The following is a 21,021-nucleotide window of genomic DNA, read 5'->3' as shown; positions in this document are numbered from 1 at the left end:
GATCCACCTGTCCGTTTTTCAGGCGGATCCGATCGCGCCACCCCTTGACTTGTATGGGCAGAGATGTGTCCGCTGACACCCGCCTGCCATCCGATCCGACAAGATCCTCTCAAAACAGACAGACGGCAATACGTTCGCCATCTGTCCAGGGGATCGGATCAGATGGGATTGGATGAAAACGGACAGGCGTATCCGTTTTCATTCAATATCGCCATAGAGGAGAGCTGGGCTCTGACAGGTCTGTCTGCCCTGCCCAATGAGCGGAGACGGACCTGTCATCCACCAGCACAGTGGGGATCAACGGAGCGATCTACCGCTGAGCTGACAGAGTCCACCGAGCGGATCCGCCCCATGTGAAAAGGGCCTAAGGCATAGGTTGCAAATTTTTTACTTGTGTAACAAATAACAATGATTTGCAATGCATGTTCCTGAGGAAAGCATTTGTATCAGAAATAGTTTCTGGACATTTCACAATAGTGTTGGAATTTGTGCAATGTATAATTGAAAGGCAGGCCTTGGTGAAGGATTGTAGGCATTGTGGGTAATTGGATCAGTGTCAAGAAGAAGACATAATAGGATTTCTCGACTTTTCATTGAATTTATCCTCTGAAAATAAAAACCCAAGTGTTAAGAGGGACGGTAATCCTTTGACAGCGGATTAGCATTGCGGGAGATTTCACTACCTGGCAGCCCTGAGCCTGCAGTGCGTCCATTGCTTTCCTGATGGCCGCCATGGGGGGGTCACAGAGCTCCACCTGCGTCTTGACATTGTGATCGTAATATGGACCCATCATGAAGTAGTTCTCCCCCCATTCGTCTGAAGTAATCTTGGCTTTAGACTGGATCACTGTGTAGATTCCTCCAACTATAGTGAGACACAGAAAAGAGTAAAATAGATCTATCAAAATGTAATCATATGTTTTTGCTTGTTTGCAAAAGAGCACCTGTAAGCACTAGAAAAAAAAGGCATAATATTCACAGTCTAAGGCCCCATGCACACGAGAAGCAAATGCAAACACATGTAAACTCAAGTTAAACCGCCCGTCTTTGCCGCAAATTTTGTGGCGTTTTGCCACGTTTAGCGGCGTTTACCGCGTTCGCGGCTATCAGCGTTTATAACAAAGACATTGTAGACCCTCCCAAAGCTTTGAAACGCAAAAACTTTTGCGTCTGAACCCAAAATGTTGCTTCTGAAAAAACGAGCCTAAACCCAACTGCTTTAACCCCCCTGGCGGTATCCCCGAGCGTGACTCGGGGTGGGTTTTTTCTGCTGCGATCGGTATCCCCGAGTCACGCTCGGGGTAGACATGCAGAGCCTGCAGCGTGCGCTGGCTTACCTTGTCCTGGATCCAGCGATGTCACCGCGCTGTGTGAGCGAGCGAGACCTCGCTCGATTCACACAGCGTCCTCCTGTGCCGCCGATCTCCGTTCCCTGCGACGTTACGATGCACGGGAGCTGAGATCGGCGCCAAATTCAAAAAGGTAAACAAACACAGTACATACAGTATACTGTAATCTTATAGATTACAGTACTGTATGTAAAAAATACACACCCCCCTTGTCCCTAGTGGTCTGCCCAGTGCCCTACATGTACTTTTATATAATAAAAACTGTTCTTTCTGCCTGCAAACTGTAGATTGTCCATAGCAACCAAAAGTGTCCCTTTATGTCAAAAATGGTTTTAGATCAGCTAAAAAACAGCGATAATAAATTAAAATCACTTGCAGAATTGTGCGATAGCGATTTGTGGGGAAATTCGTCATAAAAAAAAAAAATAATGACAGCGACAATTCTGCAACTGAGAAAATTTCAGTGTTTTTGATTTGATTACATTATTGAATAATTTTTATTAGAATTATATTATTATTTGTTATAATTATGTATAATTATTTATTATATTATAATTTATAATTTTGTTTTAAAAAAAATGTCATACCCGGGATGCCTATTAGATTCTTGTTTGGTCAGATTTAAGTGAGTTATTCCTAAGAATTACAGGCCTACAGTACAAATCACCAAATTTCCTTGCAAATAATTGTACCGCTTTTGGTACGTAATTCCAGACAGAATCATACCGCCAGGGAGGTTAAAACGCAAAAAAACGTGAATGTGTGCACATAGGATAACAATAAATGTGTTCAGGGGCAGTTGAAAAAAATGCCCAAATGCCTCTGAACTCGAGTTTACCAGCGTCTTGTGTGCATGGGGCCTAACTGTGTTCTCTTCAAGATGTGCATAAAACAGATACATCAAAAGGCATGGTGCAGATAACTGGATCCCCAAAAGTTGATGCCATAGGGAGGCAGCAGGAGTGGCATGTGGAGGAGCCAATGCCCTCCATTTTTTCTCCTGGAGGGATCAGTTCTTCTACATGCTGCCGCCCTCCTATCCAGGCATACAGGGGAGCACACAAGCCACCTGGAGCAGGGAGCCGGGTTGCAATGGCGACCCCTGTATATACGCCCCTGAGACCTAGTGTCCCCATTGGAAGCTTTCCCCTCTATTACTTTTTTGGGGACAACCAACAATTTGGGTTTTTCTTTTACTTTCTCATTCAATGATAATGGTAAACAGGACAAATAGAGAGAGAGAATCTATCCAAAACTAAAAAAAAGTGTTTGCTTTAGTATACTTTAAGCCATGTGACTGGTATTTTCATCTCTCATTGGTTCTCCTTGCTGAAAATAATAATAATAAAAAGCCATAACTTATAATTGAGCCCATCATTATTAATATATGGTTGTCTCTAGAAATACAGTAAAACCTTGGTTTGAGAGTAACTTGGTTTGAGAACGTTTTGCAAGACAAGCAAAAGTTTTTAATACATTTTGACTTGATATACAAGCGATGTCTTGATATAAGAGTAGCGTCATGTCACAACTGAGTATAAAAGAGAAGAGAGGTGCTTCTAAGTGTAGCAATATGGTTACATTTAATGAAGGTACAACATTTAGAAACTCACATGGTTGATGATTAAAAAAGACACATCTAAGTATGCAGGGATCCGGGGTAAAGCTGCCCACATAGACCATTCTCCACACCGCCGATGATGTCGTCCCTTCCACGAGCAGTTCAAGCCTTCATTTCAGATCACTCTACTGCAGGGTAGTCTTCCAGGTCACGATTGCAGACTAACAACGGTGAGGCCCCGTACACACGACCAAGTTTCTCGGCAGAATTCAGCCAGAAACTCGATCGGAGCCGTATTCTGCCGAGAAATCCGGTCGTCTGTACACTTTCGGCCAAGGAAACTGACGAGGATCTCGTTGGGCCAAATAGAGAACATGTTCTCTATTTCCTCGTTAGTCAATGAGGAAACTTGGCTCGCCGAGATCTTCAGCGGCTTCACAAGGAACTCGACAAGCACAACGATGTGTTTTGCCCGTCAAGTTTCTCGGACGTGTGTACGGGGCCTGAGAGTCGGCGGTGAGGATGACGGTCTATGTGGATCGATTTACCCCGGATGCCTGCATACTTGCATTTGCCTCTTTTAATCATCAACCATTTGAGTTGCTAAATGTTTGAACCTTCATTAAATATAACCATATTGCTACACTTAGAGGCGCCTCTCTTCTATTTTATACTCTGTAGCTCCTGCTGGATTTTGTTTTTAACCCCCTTGTGGAGGCTTCCATTTGTGGATGGACATTTTATGGTTACACAACTTATCACATTGCTACAATCTTTTTATATGGACTATAAACGGAAGGACCTATGAATACGTGGTTGTGGAACGAATCAGTTGAGTTTCCATTATTTCTTATGGCAAAATTTGCTTTGATATACAAGTGCTTTGGATTACAAGCATGCTCGCAATTATGCTTGCAATCCAAGGTTTTACTGTATTTTATTTACAGATCCAGCACAGTTTTTGTATGTTCAACAGGAGAACTTTGCAGAGGTAATAAGTAACCAGTTAATACAGTTATGTACACATAAAAAAAAAAAAAAAAAAAAAAAGCAGTATATACAGTAAGTCCCTGAATTTGACCTGGTATCAGCCTCTGGCAGTCCCTGTACACTAGTGATCAGACTAGGAGAGGGAGAAGTGTCACATAGAAGCAATCTGATGTACTGTATGCACATGTGCTAGCCACATTCTGCTCTATCTTTGTCCAATCACATGCAGGGAGGTGGGGAGGTGACCGGGCTGTGTTGTATAATTGCAGCATAGAAAACTCGGGTCACCAGCCTGCTTTGGTGTATAAATCCCAGAATGTATAAAAAGAATATAAATGCTTTGGAAAGTAAAACAGCATCCTTGTAAGTAGTCTGTCTGTGTATTTAATTGCCCACATGCTCAAAACAAATAACAACATTTCGTGCATTGTACACAGAGATCCCAGCTTAGTTTGTTGGCATCGTAAAATCAGCGCTGATTATTTTCTTCTTTTTGTATATTACAGCCTGGATGTATTTAGGCTCTGAAATTTTTCAGCTCAGTGGTATCACTGATGCAATTTGTGTTGTAATTATTATCACTGACAAAGGCTGACCTGAGGTGAAAGGTCAGGGTGTTAGGGTCAGGGTGAGGATTTAGGTTGAGATTTAGCACCTTACCTAATATTAGCTATTTGAGTGTGACAAATGTGTGCTGAAATCCCGCCTCCAGTATCTGTGGCAGTGCAAAAAAACTTAAGCATAATGAAAATTCAGCCATGTGCAAATTATTTGGTGGTTAGCATTCATGTGACAGCATTTTTAACAAGGGTACTCCGGCATTAAACTGGTTGTAAAGGTACAATTTATTTTTCCTAAATAGCTTCCTTTACCTTAGTGCAGTCCTCCTTCACTTACCTCATCTTTCCATTTTGCTTTTAAATGTCCTTATTTCTTCTGAGAAATCCTCACTTCCTGTTCTTCTGTCTGTAACTACACACAGTAATGCAAGGCTTTCTCCCTGGTGTGGAGTGTCGTGCTCGCCACCTCCCTTGGACTACAGGAGAGTCAGGACACCCACTAACGCACAGCTCCTTTCTCTATCTGCAATGTAGAGAGCATCCTGACTCTCCTGTAGTCCAAGGGAGGGGGCAAACACGACACTCCACACCAGGGAGAAAGCCTTGCATTACTGTGTGGAGTTACAGACAGAAGAACAGGAAGTGAGGATTTCTCAAAAGAAATAAGGACATTTAAAAGCAAAATGGAAGGATGAGGTAAGTGAAGGAGGATTGCACTAAGGTAAAGGAAGCCATTTAGGAACAAAAAATTACCTTTACAACCTCTTTAAAGGCAGCCAAGATAATGTTTAGAGGTGGAAAAACATGTCTCACTGTTAGCTGCTGAAGTATGTGTCTGTAAACTATTTGTTACTTTTAACTTAAAGTGTAACTCCACTTTTGTTGAGGAAAAAACATTCCCCTCTGGGTCATATATGTACATTATTGAAAAAATCACTATGTGTTCCTCTGTGCCAAGTGGGTCTAATGGGAGTGGTCGCACATCAGGGAAAATCTGTGCCCGCCGCATCACGCGGGTTTCCAATGCGTGTGCCTGGTGGCCGCGGTGTCCGTCAGGTACTCGCGATCAGCATTTACAGAGCCAGGAATGTGGATCTCTGTGTGTAAACACAGAGATCCATGTCCTGTCAGGGAGAGGAGACCGATGGTGTGTCTCTTGTACATAGGGACACCGATCGGTCACTTCCCCCAGTCAGTCCCCTCTCCCCACAGTAAGAATCACTCCCTAGGGAACACATTTAACCCCTTGATTGCCCTCTAGTGTTAACCCCTTCCCTGCCAGTCACATTTATACAGTAATCAGTGCATATTTATAGCACTGTCGATATATAAATGTGAATGGTTCCAAAATAGTGTCAAAAGTGTCTGATCTGTCCGCCGCAACATCGCAGTCCTGACAAAAATCACTGATAACCGCCATTACTAGTAAAAAAAAAAAATCATCACAAATCTATTCTCTTATTTGTAGATGCTATAACTTTGGCGCAAACTAATCACTATACACTTATTTTAATTTTTTTTTTTTACCAAAAATATGTAGAAGAATACGTATCGGCCGTTTAAAAAAAAAAAAAAATTGGGATATTTATTATAGCAAAAAGTTTAAAATATTGTGTTTTTTTTTGTAAATTGTCACTCTTTTTTTGTTTATAGCGCAAAAAATAAAAACCGCAGAGATGGTCAAATACCACCAAAAGAAAGCTCTATTTGTGGAAAAAAAAACGTCAATTTTGTTTGGGAGCCACATCGCACGACCGCGCAATTGTCATGCAAAGCGTGACAGTGCTGAAAGCTGAAAATTGGCCTGGGCAGGAAGGGGGTGAAAATGCACGGTATTGAAATGAAAAAGGAAGGGTAATTTTTTATAGTATTCAATTACAATATGACTTGTGTCGCAATTGTCACAGTTGTATGTGCTATATTATTTTTTCTTTGTTTGCTATTTTTTCCCCCACAAAAGTGGGAATTTTCAGCTTTCAGTGCTCTCACATTTTGAATGACAATTACTCAGTCATGTTAAGCCTCGTACACACAACCGAGAAACTCGATAACATCGTTTTCCTCGTCGAGTTCCTTGTTAGGCCGTCGAGAAACTTGACAAGCCAATTTTCTCCATTCGCGTCAAGGAAATAGAGAACATGTTCTCTTTTTGGCTCGTCGAGTTTCTCGACAGTTTCCTCGACGGAAATGTACACACGACCAAAAAATATCTCCCAGCAAGTTTCTTGCTGATTTTTGCCGAGAAACTTGGTCGTGTGTACGAGGCCTTAGGCCTCGTACACACGGCCGAGGAACTCGACGTGCCAAACACATCGAGTTCCTCAGCCAGTTCAGCACTGAAGCCGCCGAGGAGCTCGGCGGGCCGAGAGCTCCCATAGAACAACGAGGAAATAGAGAACATGTTCTCTATTTCCTCGCCGAGCTCCTCGTCGGCTTCCTCGGCCGAAAGTGTACACACGGCCGGGTTTCTCGGCAGAATTCAGCCAGAAACTCGGTCGGAAGCTGAATTCTGCCGAGGAAACTGGTCGTGTGTACGGGGCCTTACTCTGTACCCAAATACATTTTTTATCATTTTTTCCAAACAAATGGAACTTTCTTTTGGTGGTATTTAATCACCACTGGGTTTTTTTATTTATTTTTGCAATACAAGTGAGAAAAGAGCAAAATGTTTGAAAAACCCCCCACTTTTTTTTAATTTTCTATTATAAAAGTTTGCAAATAAGTAATTTTTGTTCATAAATTTGGGCCACAATTTATACTGCTACATATCTTTGGTAAAAATAACCCAAATTAGTGTATATTATTTGGTCTTTGTGAGGGTTATAGAGTCTACAAGCTATGGTGCCAATCATTGAAAATTTACCACAACTGATCTAATTTCTTGAGGCCCTGAAATGTCAGGACAGTACAGATACCCCCAAATTACCACTTTTTGGAAAGCAGACAGTCCAAGGTATTTAGTAAGAGGCATGGTGAGTTTTTTGAAGTTGTAATTTTTTCCCCCAATTATGAAAATTAAGAATTTTTCATAATAACAAGTTTCTTACACACGGCATACTAGCAATGACACCCCAAATTACATTCTGCTATTTGTTCTGAGTATGGAGATACCACATGTGTGAGACTTTTACACAGCATGGCCATATACGTCCAAGTAGCATCTCCAGGCGTTCTAGGATCATAAATTACACATCTAGTTTCCTGCCTACCTATCACATCTGTAACGGCCCTGGAGCACCAGGACAATGTAAAACGCCCACAACATGACCCCACGAGACAGGAACTCAGGTACTCTAAGGCCCCGTACACACGTCCGAGGAACTCGACGGGCAAAACTCATAGTTTTGCTCGTCAAGTTCTGTGTGAAGCCGCCGAGGATCTCGGCGAGCCAACTTTCCTCATTGAACAACGAGGAAATAGAGAACATGTTCTCTATTTGGCTCGACGAGGAACTCGTCGGCTTCCTCGGCCGAAAGTGTACACACGGCCGGGTTTCTCGGCAGAATTCAGCTCCGATCGAGTTTCTGGCCGAATTCTGCCGAGAAACTCGGTCGTGTGTACGGGGCCTTACAATACAAACCTGGAAGCTAATTGGTTTCTATGCAGAGCCTGCATCTGATTTTGCACTCTCTGGCTATAGTAAATCAACCCCATAGCTTATTCACAAGTGTACATCAAGCATAATAGAGTCATTACAGCATTGCATAGAGGAAAACAGGCTTGAAAAGTACAGAAAGCCAGATTTCCCCTTTCATCAGTTTAGCGCAGTGAGAACAATGTCATCGATTTGCTGGCCAGTTGAAGGTTAATGGTACACCATTGTACTGTACAGACATAACCCCTCCATAACATACTGTGATGTTATACTGCCACCTAGTGTCTGTATGAGATAATACAACACCAAGACTGGTCATTCATTGTGTAACCTGCACAGTGTACATCTATTTATTGATCAATCGGAGGACCTGACCTCAATGTACTTTGCCTCCTGACTTCTCTGTGAACCGGCTGATGTTGTCAATAACTTTCACCCATTCATTTCAACTTTTCAGTCAATAAACTGAGAAATGATTAACCCATCGGAGCCACAAAGGGAGCCTCCTCCAGACCTGTCAGGTGAATGGTTGTGCCAGTTCATCCATGAAAGATGAACCACAGGCAAGCAGATAAATACACAAATGAAATACAAATATGGGAGTTATTTGATCTACAAAAGGATTTGTATTTTTGGCCTTTCAGTCCTGATATTTACGCAAATACCTATCTTTCGTTGCTGCAGTTAAAGTGTATTTAAACCCAAAATATATTTTTTCATGTGGTGGCTGCATTTGTTTCCTTTTTTCAGGCTAAGAAAATTTTCAGCAAGTACAGAATATACAAAAGAAAGATAGCATTGTTTTTGTTTGTGTAAACTACTAACCCCCATCAATCCACTATGTAATGGAGATTATCAAAGGCAGACATATTTAAAGGACATGTAAACCCAACATTACATGTTCCTGATATGTGCCTGCTGTACCATGTATGAGAAAGTATCCTTTTCTCTTTGTATTTTTGCCTTTGTGTGAAATCCCTGGTGTTCCTGTCAGTCCCTTTCCTATTAAAATCTGAACATGACCACGCTAGGCATGAGAACACACAAGTGGACAGTTCTCTAGCTGTGCTGGAAACTCAGCCTGCTCTCCTCTAAGGTTCAGACTTATCCTGAACCATCAAAAAAAACCTGCACAGCCTTTCACTGGGAAGATCAGACTGCTGCTTCTCCTCCCCCAGCTCTTTTGCAGCTGAGAACAGAGGGAATGTGATCACTTATAAAAAGGAGGGGGTGGGGGGGGGTATATTGTTTTTTATATCTATACAGAGATGTTATGCTTTTAATTTCTATTTTCAACTGAATGGTTTGTTATACAAGGTGAGGGTTTACAATCACTTCTTAGGTTTTGGGTTGGATGAAGAAAGGGTAGATCCTTTCTCAGGTTTTTATTTCTGTCTGTGTCCATGCTGGGGAGATTCACTCTCTCTATTTCCTGGTGCCACTAAGAAAGATAGTAATTGTACTCAGTAACACGGGTCAAATGCTCGTTAGACTTTGGGGCAGATCCACGAAGAAGTTACGACGGCGTATCTTTGTTTTGTATCCACAAAACAAGATACGCCTGAAGCTGGGCTAGATCCGACTGGCGTACGTCTTAGTACGCCGTCGGATCTAAGGTGCATATTTACGCTGGCCGCTAGGTGGCGCTTCCGTCAAATTCCAGGTTGAGTATGCCAATTAGCTAGATACGCGAATCCACAAACGTACGTCCGGCCGGCGCATTTTTTTACATCGTTTCCACAAGGCTTTTTTCGGCGTAAAGTTACCCCTGCTATATGAGGCGTACTCAATGTTAGTTATGGACGTCATTCCCGCGTTGAATTGTGAAAATGTTACGTCGTTTGCGTAAGTCGTTCGCGAATAGGGCTTTGCATAGAATGACGTTCACGTCGTAAGCATTGGCTTGTTGCGGGTTAATTTCAAGCATGCGCACTCGGATACCCCCACGGAAGGCGCATGCGCCGTTCAGAAAAAACGTAATTTACGTCGGGTCAAGTAAAATTAACATAAAACAAGCCCACATCTTTAACATTTGAATTTACGCTACACCGCCATAACTTTAGAGGCAAGTGCTTTGTGAATACAGCACTTGCCTCTCAAAGTTGGGGCGGCGTAGCGTTAATACGATACGCTACGCCTGCCAAAAATTACGATCCGCTACGTGGATCTGGCCCTTTTGTCTATGTTTGCTATACTCTTACTGTGGAGTCTTCATGGTATGGGACCATATTCCTACCCATTGGAAGATTTTGCTAATACTGTATGTTGTCTTTTCTGACTTATCTTTCTCCATTTACATGACTGTACAATGTATGTGGCATTTATCTTTTTGTGTTTATTGTACTGTTTTCAAAAACATTAAAAAAGATAGTAATGGGAAATCCATAATGTTACAGCTGTCCCTGAAGCAGAGGGGGAGAGAAAATCTTCCAATTGGGACCCTCGTTCTCATGTCAACTATCTAAAAAGGGGTTTCACTCACTTTTATTTATTTGTAACAATAGTATGGAACAAGTAAAAAAGTATTTTCATATATATATATATATATATATATATATATATATATATATATATATATATATATATATATATATATACACACATGGAATGAACATAATAGCTACATATATGTCAGCTTGGCAGCACATGAGAGGTAATACATATTGATAAAATATAATATATATATTGTAAAGCGCTGCGTAAACTGTTGGCGCTATATAAATTCTGCATAATAATAATAATAATAATAATAATACAAGGTATTTCCTATTTGTAGGCATTGGTACACCATATGCAACAGAGCTGCTGTAAAAACAAAGAAGAATATACATACACATTAATAGTTGCAAAATGAAAAATGAAATTTGAATGTATACAAGAGATATATGGGCCGGTGAATAGGTAATGAGCCAGACTTGACTGAGCACCCCATGGAAACTCAACGTGTTTCATGGCTATTTGCCATTCATCAGGAGTTGGGTACAGAAATAAACTGTAAATACAAATGGATATGTAGTATTAGTTAATATGTTCTACCATTTTGGGGTCCCATATTCCATGATGCTAGCCAAGCACAGTGCTCTAGGCGACCTGTGAGTATAGATTTCTCTCTCCCCACAAGGTCTCTTCTCCCTTAGGGGTAGAACATATTAAAGCGGAGCTCCACCCTAATTACAACATTAGTTCTATTACACTTGCGCTAGCCAAAACGCTAAAAACCGATGTTTTCGTTTTCTAAATCTGTACAGTACCTGTATAATTGTTGAGGCTTCCGGTCTGCATCGTTGCGGGAATAATACGGGCATTGCATCACTTCCCGTTTGAGCAGAGCACTCTAGGAGCTCCCTGTCTTCACGCAGCCGTGATAACAAATATCGCGCGATTTCTACAGCAGGAAGTGACGTGCAATATCAACAAAAGGAAGGAGGGCTGTGTTTACATCTGAGGGGGCGGGACTGGAACGCCAGCCGTTGTAAGGGGAACAGAGACGCTGACGCCGCTGCTCCCTGCTAAGAGTGTGCATGCTTGAGATCGCGCGGTGCATGCTGGGATTACAGCGTCAGCGAAAGCAGGAAGTCGCTGCTGGTGGGATTCTAATGTCCACAGTGAAGATGGCGACGGCGCACACATATGAATATAACTGATTATTGCAGACTGTAAGCGAAAGGAGCGGACGTTTAACCAACGAAACGTGAGTTTATTTAACCCTTCCTACGGTCCGTTGAACTACCCCCCAAAAAAAAAACGATTTGGCATGGGAGAACCGCTTTAACTAATACTACATATCCATTTGTATTTACAGTATTCATTGAGTATTATGCAACTATTAATGTGTATGTGTGTCCTTCTTTGGGTTGATTCAGCAAGAATTTACGCTGGCGTATCTATTGATACGCCGCGTAAAATTCAAAGCTGCGCCGGCGTATCTTCTTTCTGTATTCAGAAAGCAAGATACGCCAAAATTAGGCTAAGATCCGACTGGCGTAAGTCTCTTACGCCGTCGTATCTTAGGGTGCATATTTACGCTGGCCGCTAGGTGGCGCTGCCGTCGATTTCAGCATAGAATATGCAAATGAGCTGGATACGCCGATTCAGAAATGTACGTGCGCCCGGCGGATCTTTTTACGTCGTTTGCGTAAGGCTTTTTCCGGCGTAACGTTACTCCCGCTATATGAGGCATAGCCAATGTTAAGTATGGACGTCGTTCCCGCGTCGAATTTTGAAAATTTTACATCGTTTGCGTAAGTCGTTCACGAATAGGGCTTTGCGTAAATTACGTTCACGTCGAAAGCATTGACTATTTGCAACGTGATTAGGAGCATGCGCACTGGGATACGTTCACGGCCGGCACATACGCTGTTCGTGAGAAACGTCATTTACGTGGGGACATGTTTTATTTGCATAAAACACGCCCACCTCTTGACAATTTGAATTCGGCGCGCTTACGCCGGCAGATTTACGCTACGCCGGCGCAACTTACGGAGCAAGTGCTTTGTGAATACTGCACTTGCCTCTCTAAATTGTGGTGGCGTAGCGTAAATAACACACGCTACGCCCGCACAAACTTACGTCCCCCTACCTGAATCTAGCCCTTTGTTTTTACAGTAGCTCTGTTGCATATGGTGTACCAATGCCTGCTAATAGGAAATACCTTGTATTATATTTTATCAATATAAATTTCCTCTCCTGTGCTCTAAAGCAGACATATATGTATCTATTATGTTCATGCCATGTATGCATGTGTATGTATATATATATATATATATATATATATATATATATATATATATATATATATATATATATATATATATTATATATGAAAATACTTGTTTACCTGTTTCAATAGATCACTTTTTGGAGAGTGGCATAGTAGCTAGTTGACAGGCATTCACAAAGCAATCCTGCCGCCTCCTAAACATCCTTTTTTTTTAATCCCAAGGGAGTTTTTATAGTAAAAAAAAAAAAAAAAGATTGCAGCAGAGTGTTTGCCTCACATTTGCAGTGCGCTCCCATTGAACTATAAGGTAGAGTTTGACAGGTGACAGACTCGGCAGCCTTAGTTAAAAACCCCACAGCCACAAAGGAAGGCGTTGTGCCATATGTAAAGCCCTGACAGGCTGCAATGTTAGCATTTTGGTGGGTGGCCGGGGGATGGAAGGGGTACATAAAATCATGGCTTAGCCACCTGGTTTTACCGCCCCTGTGTGAAAGAGAAAATAGCTTTGCCTTGCGTAGCATTAAAGCGGGGGTTCACCCTAAAAAAAAAAAAGTTCCATGGCATCCAGCATACTAGCGCGAGCTACAGTATGCCTTTTTTTTTTTTTTTGCGCCGTACTCACAGTTTAATCCCTTAGTTAAGTTTAAGTAGGCGTTCCTAGGCAGAGGGGAACATGATTGACGGCCGGCTATAGCGCGTCACTCTTCCCAAAAATAGCCGAAATAGGACTTGGCTCTTCACGGCGCCTGCGCAGTCAGCTCCTAGTCTGTGCGCAGGCGCCGTATAGCGCCGTGAAGAGCCGAGTCCTACTCCGGCTATTTTCGGGAAGCGTGACGCGCCTTAGCCGGCCGTCAATCATGTTCCCTCTGCATAGGAACGCCCATTCCCCGCGGGGAGTCTGAAACTTAACTACGGGATTAAACTGTGAGTACGGCGCAAAATAAATAAATAAAGGCATACTGTAGCTCACGCTAGTATGCTGATTTTCATGGTAGAAACTTGTTTTTTAGGGTGAACCACCGCTTTAAGGCAAAAATAATGCTACCTGCTTATTTTGGCACTTTGTAACTGTGTCCATTCACTTCTATTGAAATGCGTCACAAACCACGGTAAATGCACTCCACAGGCATACCCCACTTTAAAATACACAATGGGGCTTATTTATTAAAGCTGGAGAGTGCAAAATCAGGCTTACTTCTGCATAGAAACCAATGAGCTTCTAACCCCAGCTTGTTCAATTAAGCCTGGTAATAAAACCTGGAAGCTCATTGGTTTCTATGCAGAAGTAAGCCTGATTTTGCACTTTCCAGCTTTAGTACATAAACCCTATTGTGTACTTAAAAGTGGGGTATGCCTGTATATGGTCTTTACAGTGCTTTGCAGGTGCAGTTACAAAGGGGTTTATTTACTAAGGGCCAGTTCACACCAGATGCAGTTCTGTGTGTTTTTTTTCTGCACTAAAAATGCATGCACAGTGTTTTTTCAATGGCTCTAGTTCACACCAGTGCATTCAGTTCCAGACAGTTTCTGCAACGGAAACTGACCAGAACTGACTGCACTGGTGTGAACTAGAGCCATTGGAATATATAAAACACTGTGCATGCATTTTTTAGGGCCAGTTCACACCACAAAAATGCACTCTGGATACGGTTCGGATCATTTTTCCCTGAGGCCAGGTTCACACCTATGCGAATTGAGTGCGGCTTAAACCGCATCTAATTCGCAGGACATTTCAAAATACATTGTTTTCAATGAGGCTGGTTCACATATGTGCGATGCATCCGCACTGCGTATTGCCTCCAAACCGCGTGCGGTTTTTATGTCTTGCGGTGCGGTTCAGGTGCGAATTCAGTCCCATTATCTTCTACGGGACTGAAGTCGCAGATGTGTTCATTTCTCTTCAGTATTTGTCTCATTCAGTTCAATACACTTCCCCCCTCCCCCTCCCCTCTCCCAGGTCTAGAAATTCGCACCTGATCTGCAACTAAAATGCAGTTGATCTGCAGAACACCTTATAGAGAAATTCGCAAAGACAACAGAGCTCCAAAATGCAACGCACTAGTGTGATTCCGGCCTTAAGCCTCGTACACACAACCGAGTTTCTCGGCAAAAACCAGCAAAAAACTTGCTGGGATTTTTTTTTTTGCCGAGGAAACCGGTCGTGTGTACATTTTTCGACTAGGAAACTGTTGAGGATCCCGTCGAGCCAAAAAGAGAGCATGTCTTCTTTTTCCTCAACGGGAATGGAAAAACTTGCCTTGTCGAGTTCCTCGACAGCCTAACAAGGAACTCGACGAGGAAAACGATGTGTTTTGCCCGTCGAGTTCCTCGGTCGTGTGTACGAGGCTTCACAGTTCACACCAAACACAGTTCCAGTGTGTTTTTGATACAATTTGATAGGTTCCAGTACAGTTGTGTGTAGAAAAAATGCAACAAGTTCTACTTTTTTTTGTGCACCAGAAACTGACTGCACTGCTGTGAACTAGAGCCATTGGAATACATGGAAACCACTGCATGCATTTTTAGTGCAGAAAAAAATGCACGGAACTGCATCTGGTGTGAACTAGCAGCTAGAGAGTGCAAAAGTAGTCACACTTCTGCAGAGAAACAAATAGAAACAGCTTGTTTAATTAAGCTTTGGCAATAAAATCTGGAAGCTGATTGGTTTCTATGCAGAAGTGTGACTCATTTTGCACTCCCTAGCTTTAGTAAATAAACCCCAAAGTGTCGAATGTGGTCAATTCCCATTGTAAAAAATCTTACAGGGTCAGGAACAGTCACCTGACGTGACTTGAACATTTGTGCAATCTGTTTGAAACGCTTGTGAGTTCTATATATAGGTAGGGTATAGGTAGATATCCATTAGATCCGACAGGCGTAAGTCTCTTACGCCGTCGGATCTAAACTGCAATTTTTTTTTGCCCACTAGGTGGCGCTTCCGTCGATTTCCACGTCGAGTATGCAAATTAGCTAGATACGCAAATTCCCGAACGTACGCGCGGCCGACGCAGTAAAGTTACGACGTTTACGTTAGGCTTTTCCCGGCGTAAAGTTGCCCCTGCTATATGAGGCGCAGCCAATGTTAAGTATTGCCGTTGTTCCCGCGTCGAAATTTTAAAAAGTTATGTCGTTTGCGGAAGTCGTCCGTGAATGGGGCTGGACGTCATTTACGTTCACGTCGAAACCAATGACGTACTTGCGACGTCATTTGGAGCAATGCACACTGGGATATTTTACGGACGGCGCATGCGCAGTTCGTTCGGCGTGGGGACGCGCTTTATTTAAATTATACCCGCCCCCTACCCGCCGAATTTGAATTCCGGGTGATTTACGCTACGCCGCCGCAACTTTACAGGCAAGTGCTTTGTGAATAAAGCACTTGCCTGAAAAACTTGCGACGGCGTAGCGTAAATCGTATACGTTACACCGCCGCAGAGATACGCCCAAGGTACCTGAATCTGGCCCAATGTGTTCAAATGCACTCAAACATGCACAAATATGTGTAATCATGACACACTGCAGGGCAAATCAAGGCAAAAAAAACCCACAACGCATGAAAAATGCATGCAAATATATTACAAAAAACGTATGTGTTGTGGTGTGAACGAGCCCTTAAGACTATTTAAAATATAACACCTGTGTGTAAGAGCCACTCCTGTGTCAAAGTGTTAGGCCTTGTACACACGGGCAAGAATCTTGTCAGTAAAAAAACGTTGTTTTCCCTGAAGAGATTCTTGGCAAGAATCTCTTGCCGCCCGAGTGTACACACTGACCTTTTCAAAAGAACCGCCGTTCTCTTGAAAGGCAAGAACGCACAGACGTCATAGCGTATGGCGAGCATGTGCTCGTCACATTCGAAACTCGTCGGGAAACAAGCCGACAAGAATCTCAACGAGAAAAAAGAGCGCAGGTTCTCTTTTTTTCTCGTCGAGATTCTGGGCAGATTTCCTGACGAGAAACCTGAAAGCCTCGTACACACGGACGGGAATCTCGGCAAGAAGCAGTTTTCTTGCTGGTTTTGCCGGTCTTGTGTACGAGGCCTTAGTGATAAACTGCAGTGACTTCTCCAACACCATTCACAACCTTCTGCTGTCGATTTTGATTGGTGGTCATGTGATTATGGCAGTTTATATTACTGACCCTTTCCTACCAGAATGACCAGGGAGTAGAAATCTGAACCTAAATGTGCAGTTCATTCCCATGCCGAGGTGTTGTTCTGCACCTCCACCTCTTTTATTACAAAGGTAAGAGCACTGCCCATAGTCTCATATACCCATGGTTATACAGTATACACTATAGTTTCAAAAGTATTGGGACACCTGCCTTTACATGCACATGAAATTTAATGGCATCCCAGTCTTACTCCGTAGGGTTCAATATTGAGTTGGCTCACCCTTTACCGCTATAACAGCTTCAACTCTTCTGGGAAGGTTGTCCACAAGGTTTAGGAGTGTGTCTATGGGAGTGTTTGACCATTATTCCAGAAGCGCATTTGTGAGGTCAGTCACTGATGTTGGACGAGAAGACCTGGCTCTCAGTCTCCACACTAATTCATCCCAAAGGTGTTCTATCGGGCTGAGGTCAGAATTCTGTGCAGGCCAGTCAAGTTCCTCCACCCAAATGTCGTTCATCCATGTGTCTTTATGGATAGAAAGAGCACAAAATGGCCTTTATTGAAGTCAGATAAATCTCAAATAAGTCACAAACGATCACATCAATCCCAGAGGAATAGGACAAGGCAAGGCATCATACCTCATATCTTTATGGACCTTGCTTTGTGCACTGGACCACATCATTTGGTGGAGGGGGTGATTATAGTGGGGGGTTGTTTTTCAGGGGTTGGGCTTGGCCCATTAGTTCCAGTGAAGGGAACTCTTAAGGCATCGGCATACCAAGACATTTTGGACAATTTCATGCTTCCAAATTTGTGGGTAAAGTTTGGGGATGGCCCCTTCCTGTTCCAACATGACTGTACACCAGTGCATAGAGCAAGGTCCAAAAGACATGGATGAACGTGTTTGGGGTGGAGGAACTTGACTGGCCTGCACAGAGTCCTGTCCTCAACCTGATAGAACACCTTTGGGATGAATTAGAGCGGAGACTGTGAGCCTGACCTCACAAATGCGCTTCTGGAAGAATGGCCAAACATTCCCATAGACACACTCCTAAATCTTGTGGACAGCCTTCACAGAAGAGTTGAAGCTGTTATAACTCCAAACTCAACATTGAACCCCATGGACTAAGACTGGAGTGCTCTTAAAGTTCATGTGCGTGTAAAGGCAGGTGTCCCAATACTTTTGGCAATACCATGTATTTTGTAGGTGCTGCACACCAAATTGGCTTCCCTACAGATGATCACTGTCATTTGCCAATGATCACCTGACAAAGCAGTGTTGCAAAGGCATTGCTTTGTCATAAAACTCTATCGGCATCTTCAGTCCTTACTTTCAGGGACAAAGAGAAAAGCACTGCTTGCAGTTGTCAAAATGATAAAAAAAATATGAAATCCTTCATAACAGCCTTTTTGGTATTGGGTACAAAAAAAATATCCCTGGTGACAATTAACGGGTTAATCCTCGATCCCCTTGATATAAACCAGCTTACCGACCTTTATTGGTGACTTCCCATGAGATCTCAAAGAGGAGCAGATCCTCAATAGGCAGGTCCTCTTCATCCCACTGTGGAAGGCCATTGAGAGAAGTGACAGACAGGGATCTGCTCAGAGGCATGGCAGCACAATCCACAGCCTAAATATTCCCTATGTTGATGCGACTGTTGTCTCTCTCCCGTATTCTGGCCTCGCTAAGACATAAGAGGATGGAGACAGGCCCTCTTTATGGGATAATCCCAAGCTTATGGCTCCACTACCTGACACAAAGCATTACACACTCAGTCAAATCCCTCTCTGACTTGTTAAGTGGACAGATCCCGACTGATCAGAGGTCACCCGACAGGCAGAACGCAAATCTTCATCTGGACGAACGCCAAGCGCTGGAACCTTGAATGGTATCAGCAGTCAGGGAGAACAACCGCCCCAAGCAATCATTAGCCAGGAGTGCCCACCTGCTGGATTTCAAGAGTTATATAATATATTGATAGTCAGAATATTTACTGTCAGAGAGCGGTTGGTTATGGTAAATAAGGATAAGTCAGGTTTAGAGTTTTCATTTTCTTGAGATTTCAGTTATAAAGAAACCATGTAACCATTTTGGCAAAATGCAAAAGGAAAAAGGGTGCGCTGGGCTTAGGGGGCCATTCCCAATTTTCAGTGTCAGCACAGTGTGGTGTCATCTATTTTTAATGTCACTTCAATGCACTGACTAAGGTATCGCAGCTCTAATGCACATGCTGTTTTTTTTTCTGCGTTAATGTGTGTTGCAATGAAGTGCACCACTATGCATGGTAATGTATAGTGAGATTTTTTTTACAATACTTAAATTAGAAATGATCACTTTTGATGTTTTGCAACTGTGCTGTAAATGGGTTTACAGTGCATTTCAATGGAAGCAGTTGCAAAGTGTCAATGCCTGCTGAACTCCGCATGCAGAGTTATTTTTTGCCTTGACATGACAAGGATTACACTGCCATATGTACACCTCCATCCACTCCCTGAGAACAATAGGAGAAATGGGATGTTGACGGTGCTAAGTAGAATAAGTGATAAGATAGTTAAATTTTATAACAATTTATTAAAATATCAGAGTTTCTTCATCCATCCACTCCCTGTTTTACAATTGTGAGTGGCGTTGCTAGCAAAAACATGACCCAACCGCCTGTTTGCAATACCTGTGTGAATTCCACCATAGGGATGAATGAATCTACCTGGGTTCAGTTCACCGATTGTGAACCTTGCTTAAACTTTGCAGGGAACCCCATTGAAGTCTAATCTCGTTATTTATTTCTGGCCATTTTTAGGCATTATATTTCAAATACGGCTTTATGCATTGGCATTCTTCCTTAGTTACCAATCTGGGGAAAAGCATAGAAGAAGACATGAATAAATGGACTACTGTAAAGCCTGCCATAGATGGAGCGTTTTTCTTTCCTGCGACCACAGGAACACCTACTGTGTTCATGGGGGATTCATTCCCGTGAAGCTATTATGTTATCCCATCAAGGCCAGGAGAACACACAGTAAAAACACAGTGATAATTGCTAGGCCGCTTGCAATAATCATATGAAAGTCTGACAGGCTGATTGTATCTAAGCTGATCGATCGATCAATTTTGGTACATTCAGCCAGCCCATACATGGTTCCAGTCTCAAGAAATCGCACAGTTTGCAGGTGGTTCTTTAGTCCCATGCAATCTCGCAATTCCAGATGAGGGAGAAATTTCTGCTGGGAGGAATGTTTGGGGAGTGAAATAATTGCTGCTATCAAAGGGGGGGGTGTAGGGGGGGCTGCTTAGAGGGGACTTAGAGGGGACTGAGGGGGATTTTAGCTGGAGGGAAGGTGGAATTTTTATGAATGATTAAATTTTTATGAGACTGATTCATTTTTATGAATGTGAGCCTATCAACGGAGTCTGTGGACAGGTGCACTCTATGATCCATTCTAAACCCTTCAGCAGCACTGAAGGTGCGTTCAGAAAGCACGCTGGATGCAGGACAGGCCAGTAGTTCAATTGCATATTGAGCAAGATCTGGCCAGTGGTTCATCCTCAAGACCCAGTAAGCCAGTGGATGCTCTGTTGGAAAGGTATTCAAGCATGCTCTTGCCCCTAGATATTCCTGCACCAAGTAATGCAGACGCTGGAAATGGTTGCTTGAACCGATCAGACCTTGGCGTTGAGGACTGAATAATTCCTCTTCCTCTGACTGAACGAAGCCTCAGCAACACGTTGTCCAGCACCAGGAAATTGTAACCTCCCAGAGTCTGGAAATGCATTGCACAAACCTTTCTTCAAGGCCTACTGAAGATATTTTATCCTCTGCTCCCTCTGCGAAGGCAGGATGAGTTCTGCAACCTTACCCTTGTAAAGTGAACCAAGAAGGGTTCCCAGCCAGTAATGATCCCTCTCCTTGATACCACAAATCCTAGGGTCCTTTTGTAGGCTTTGCAGAATCAGGGAGGCCATACAGCGTAGGTTTACAGAAGCATTCGATTCTGAGTCCTCTGGGTCACTAAGGATGACATGTTCTGTAACTACCTTCTCCCAGCCACGTACAACTCCTTGGGTTTCTGGGGACTGAAATCCATCCCTTGAAGACTGCTGCTGAGTTTTATCCTCTACATCCATGCTGAC

General features: G+C 42.9%; 1 protein-coding gene across 1 annotated transcript in view; it reads right to left on the bottom strand.

The window, feature by feature from the left end:
- Positions 1-18,742, bottom strand: part of GYS2 (glycogen synthase 2) — a 100,764-nt gene extending 82,022 nt beyond the window's left edge. Inside the window, exons 1-2 of the mRNA XM_040345441.1 lie at positions 18,384-18,742; positions 684-865 (exon numbers count right to left, since the gene is read on the bottom strand). Coding sequence (XP_040201375.1) covers positions 684-865; positions 18,384-18,504 — 303 coding nt within the window. The 5' untranslated portion in view covers positions 18,505-18,742. The remainder of the gene's footprint in view (positions 1-683; positions 866-18,383) is intronic.
- Between the last annotated feature and the right edge of the window lie 2,279 nt (positions 18,743-21,021).

The sequence above is a fragment of the Rana temporaria genome, chromosome 3 (genome assembly GCF_905171775.1).
Source record: "Rana temporaria chromosome 3, aRanTem1.1, whole genome shotgun sequence".
Classification (NCBI taxonomy): domain Eukaryota; kingdom Metazoa; phylum Chordata; class Amphibia; order Anura; family Ranidae; genus Rana; species Rana temporaria.
The sequence above is the reverse complement of the archived record's forward strand: the minus strand, read 5'-3'. Positions and strand labels throughout refer to the sequence as shown.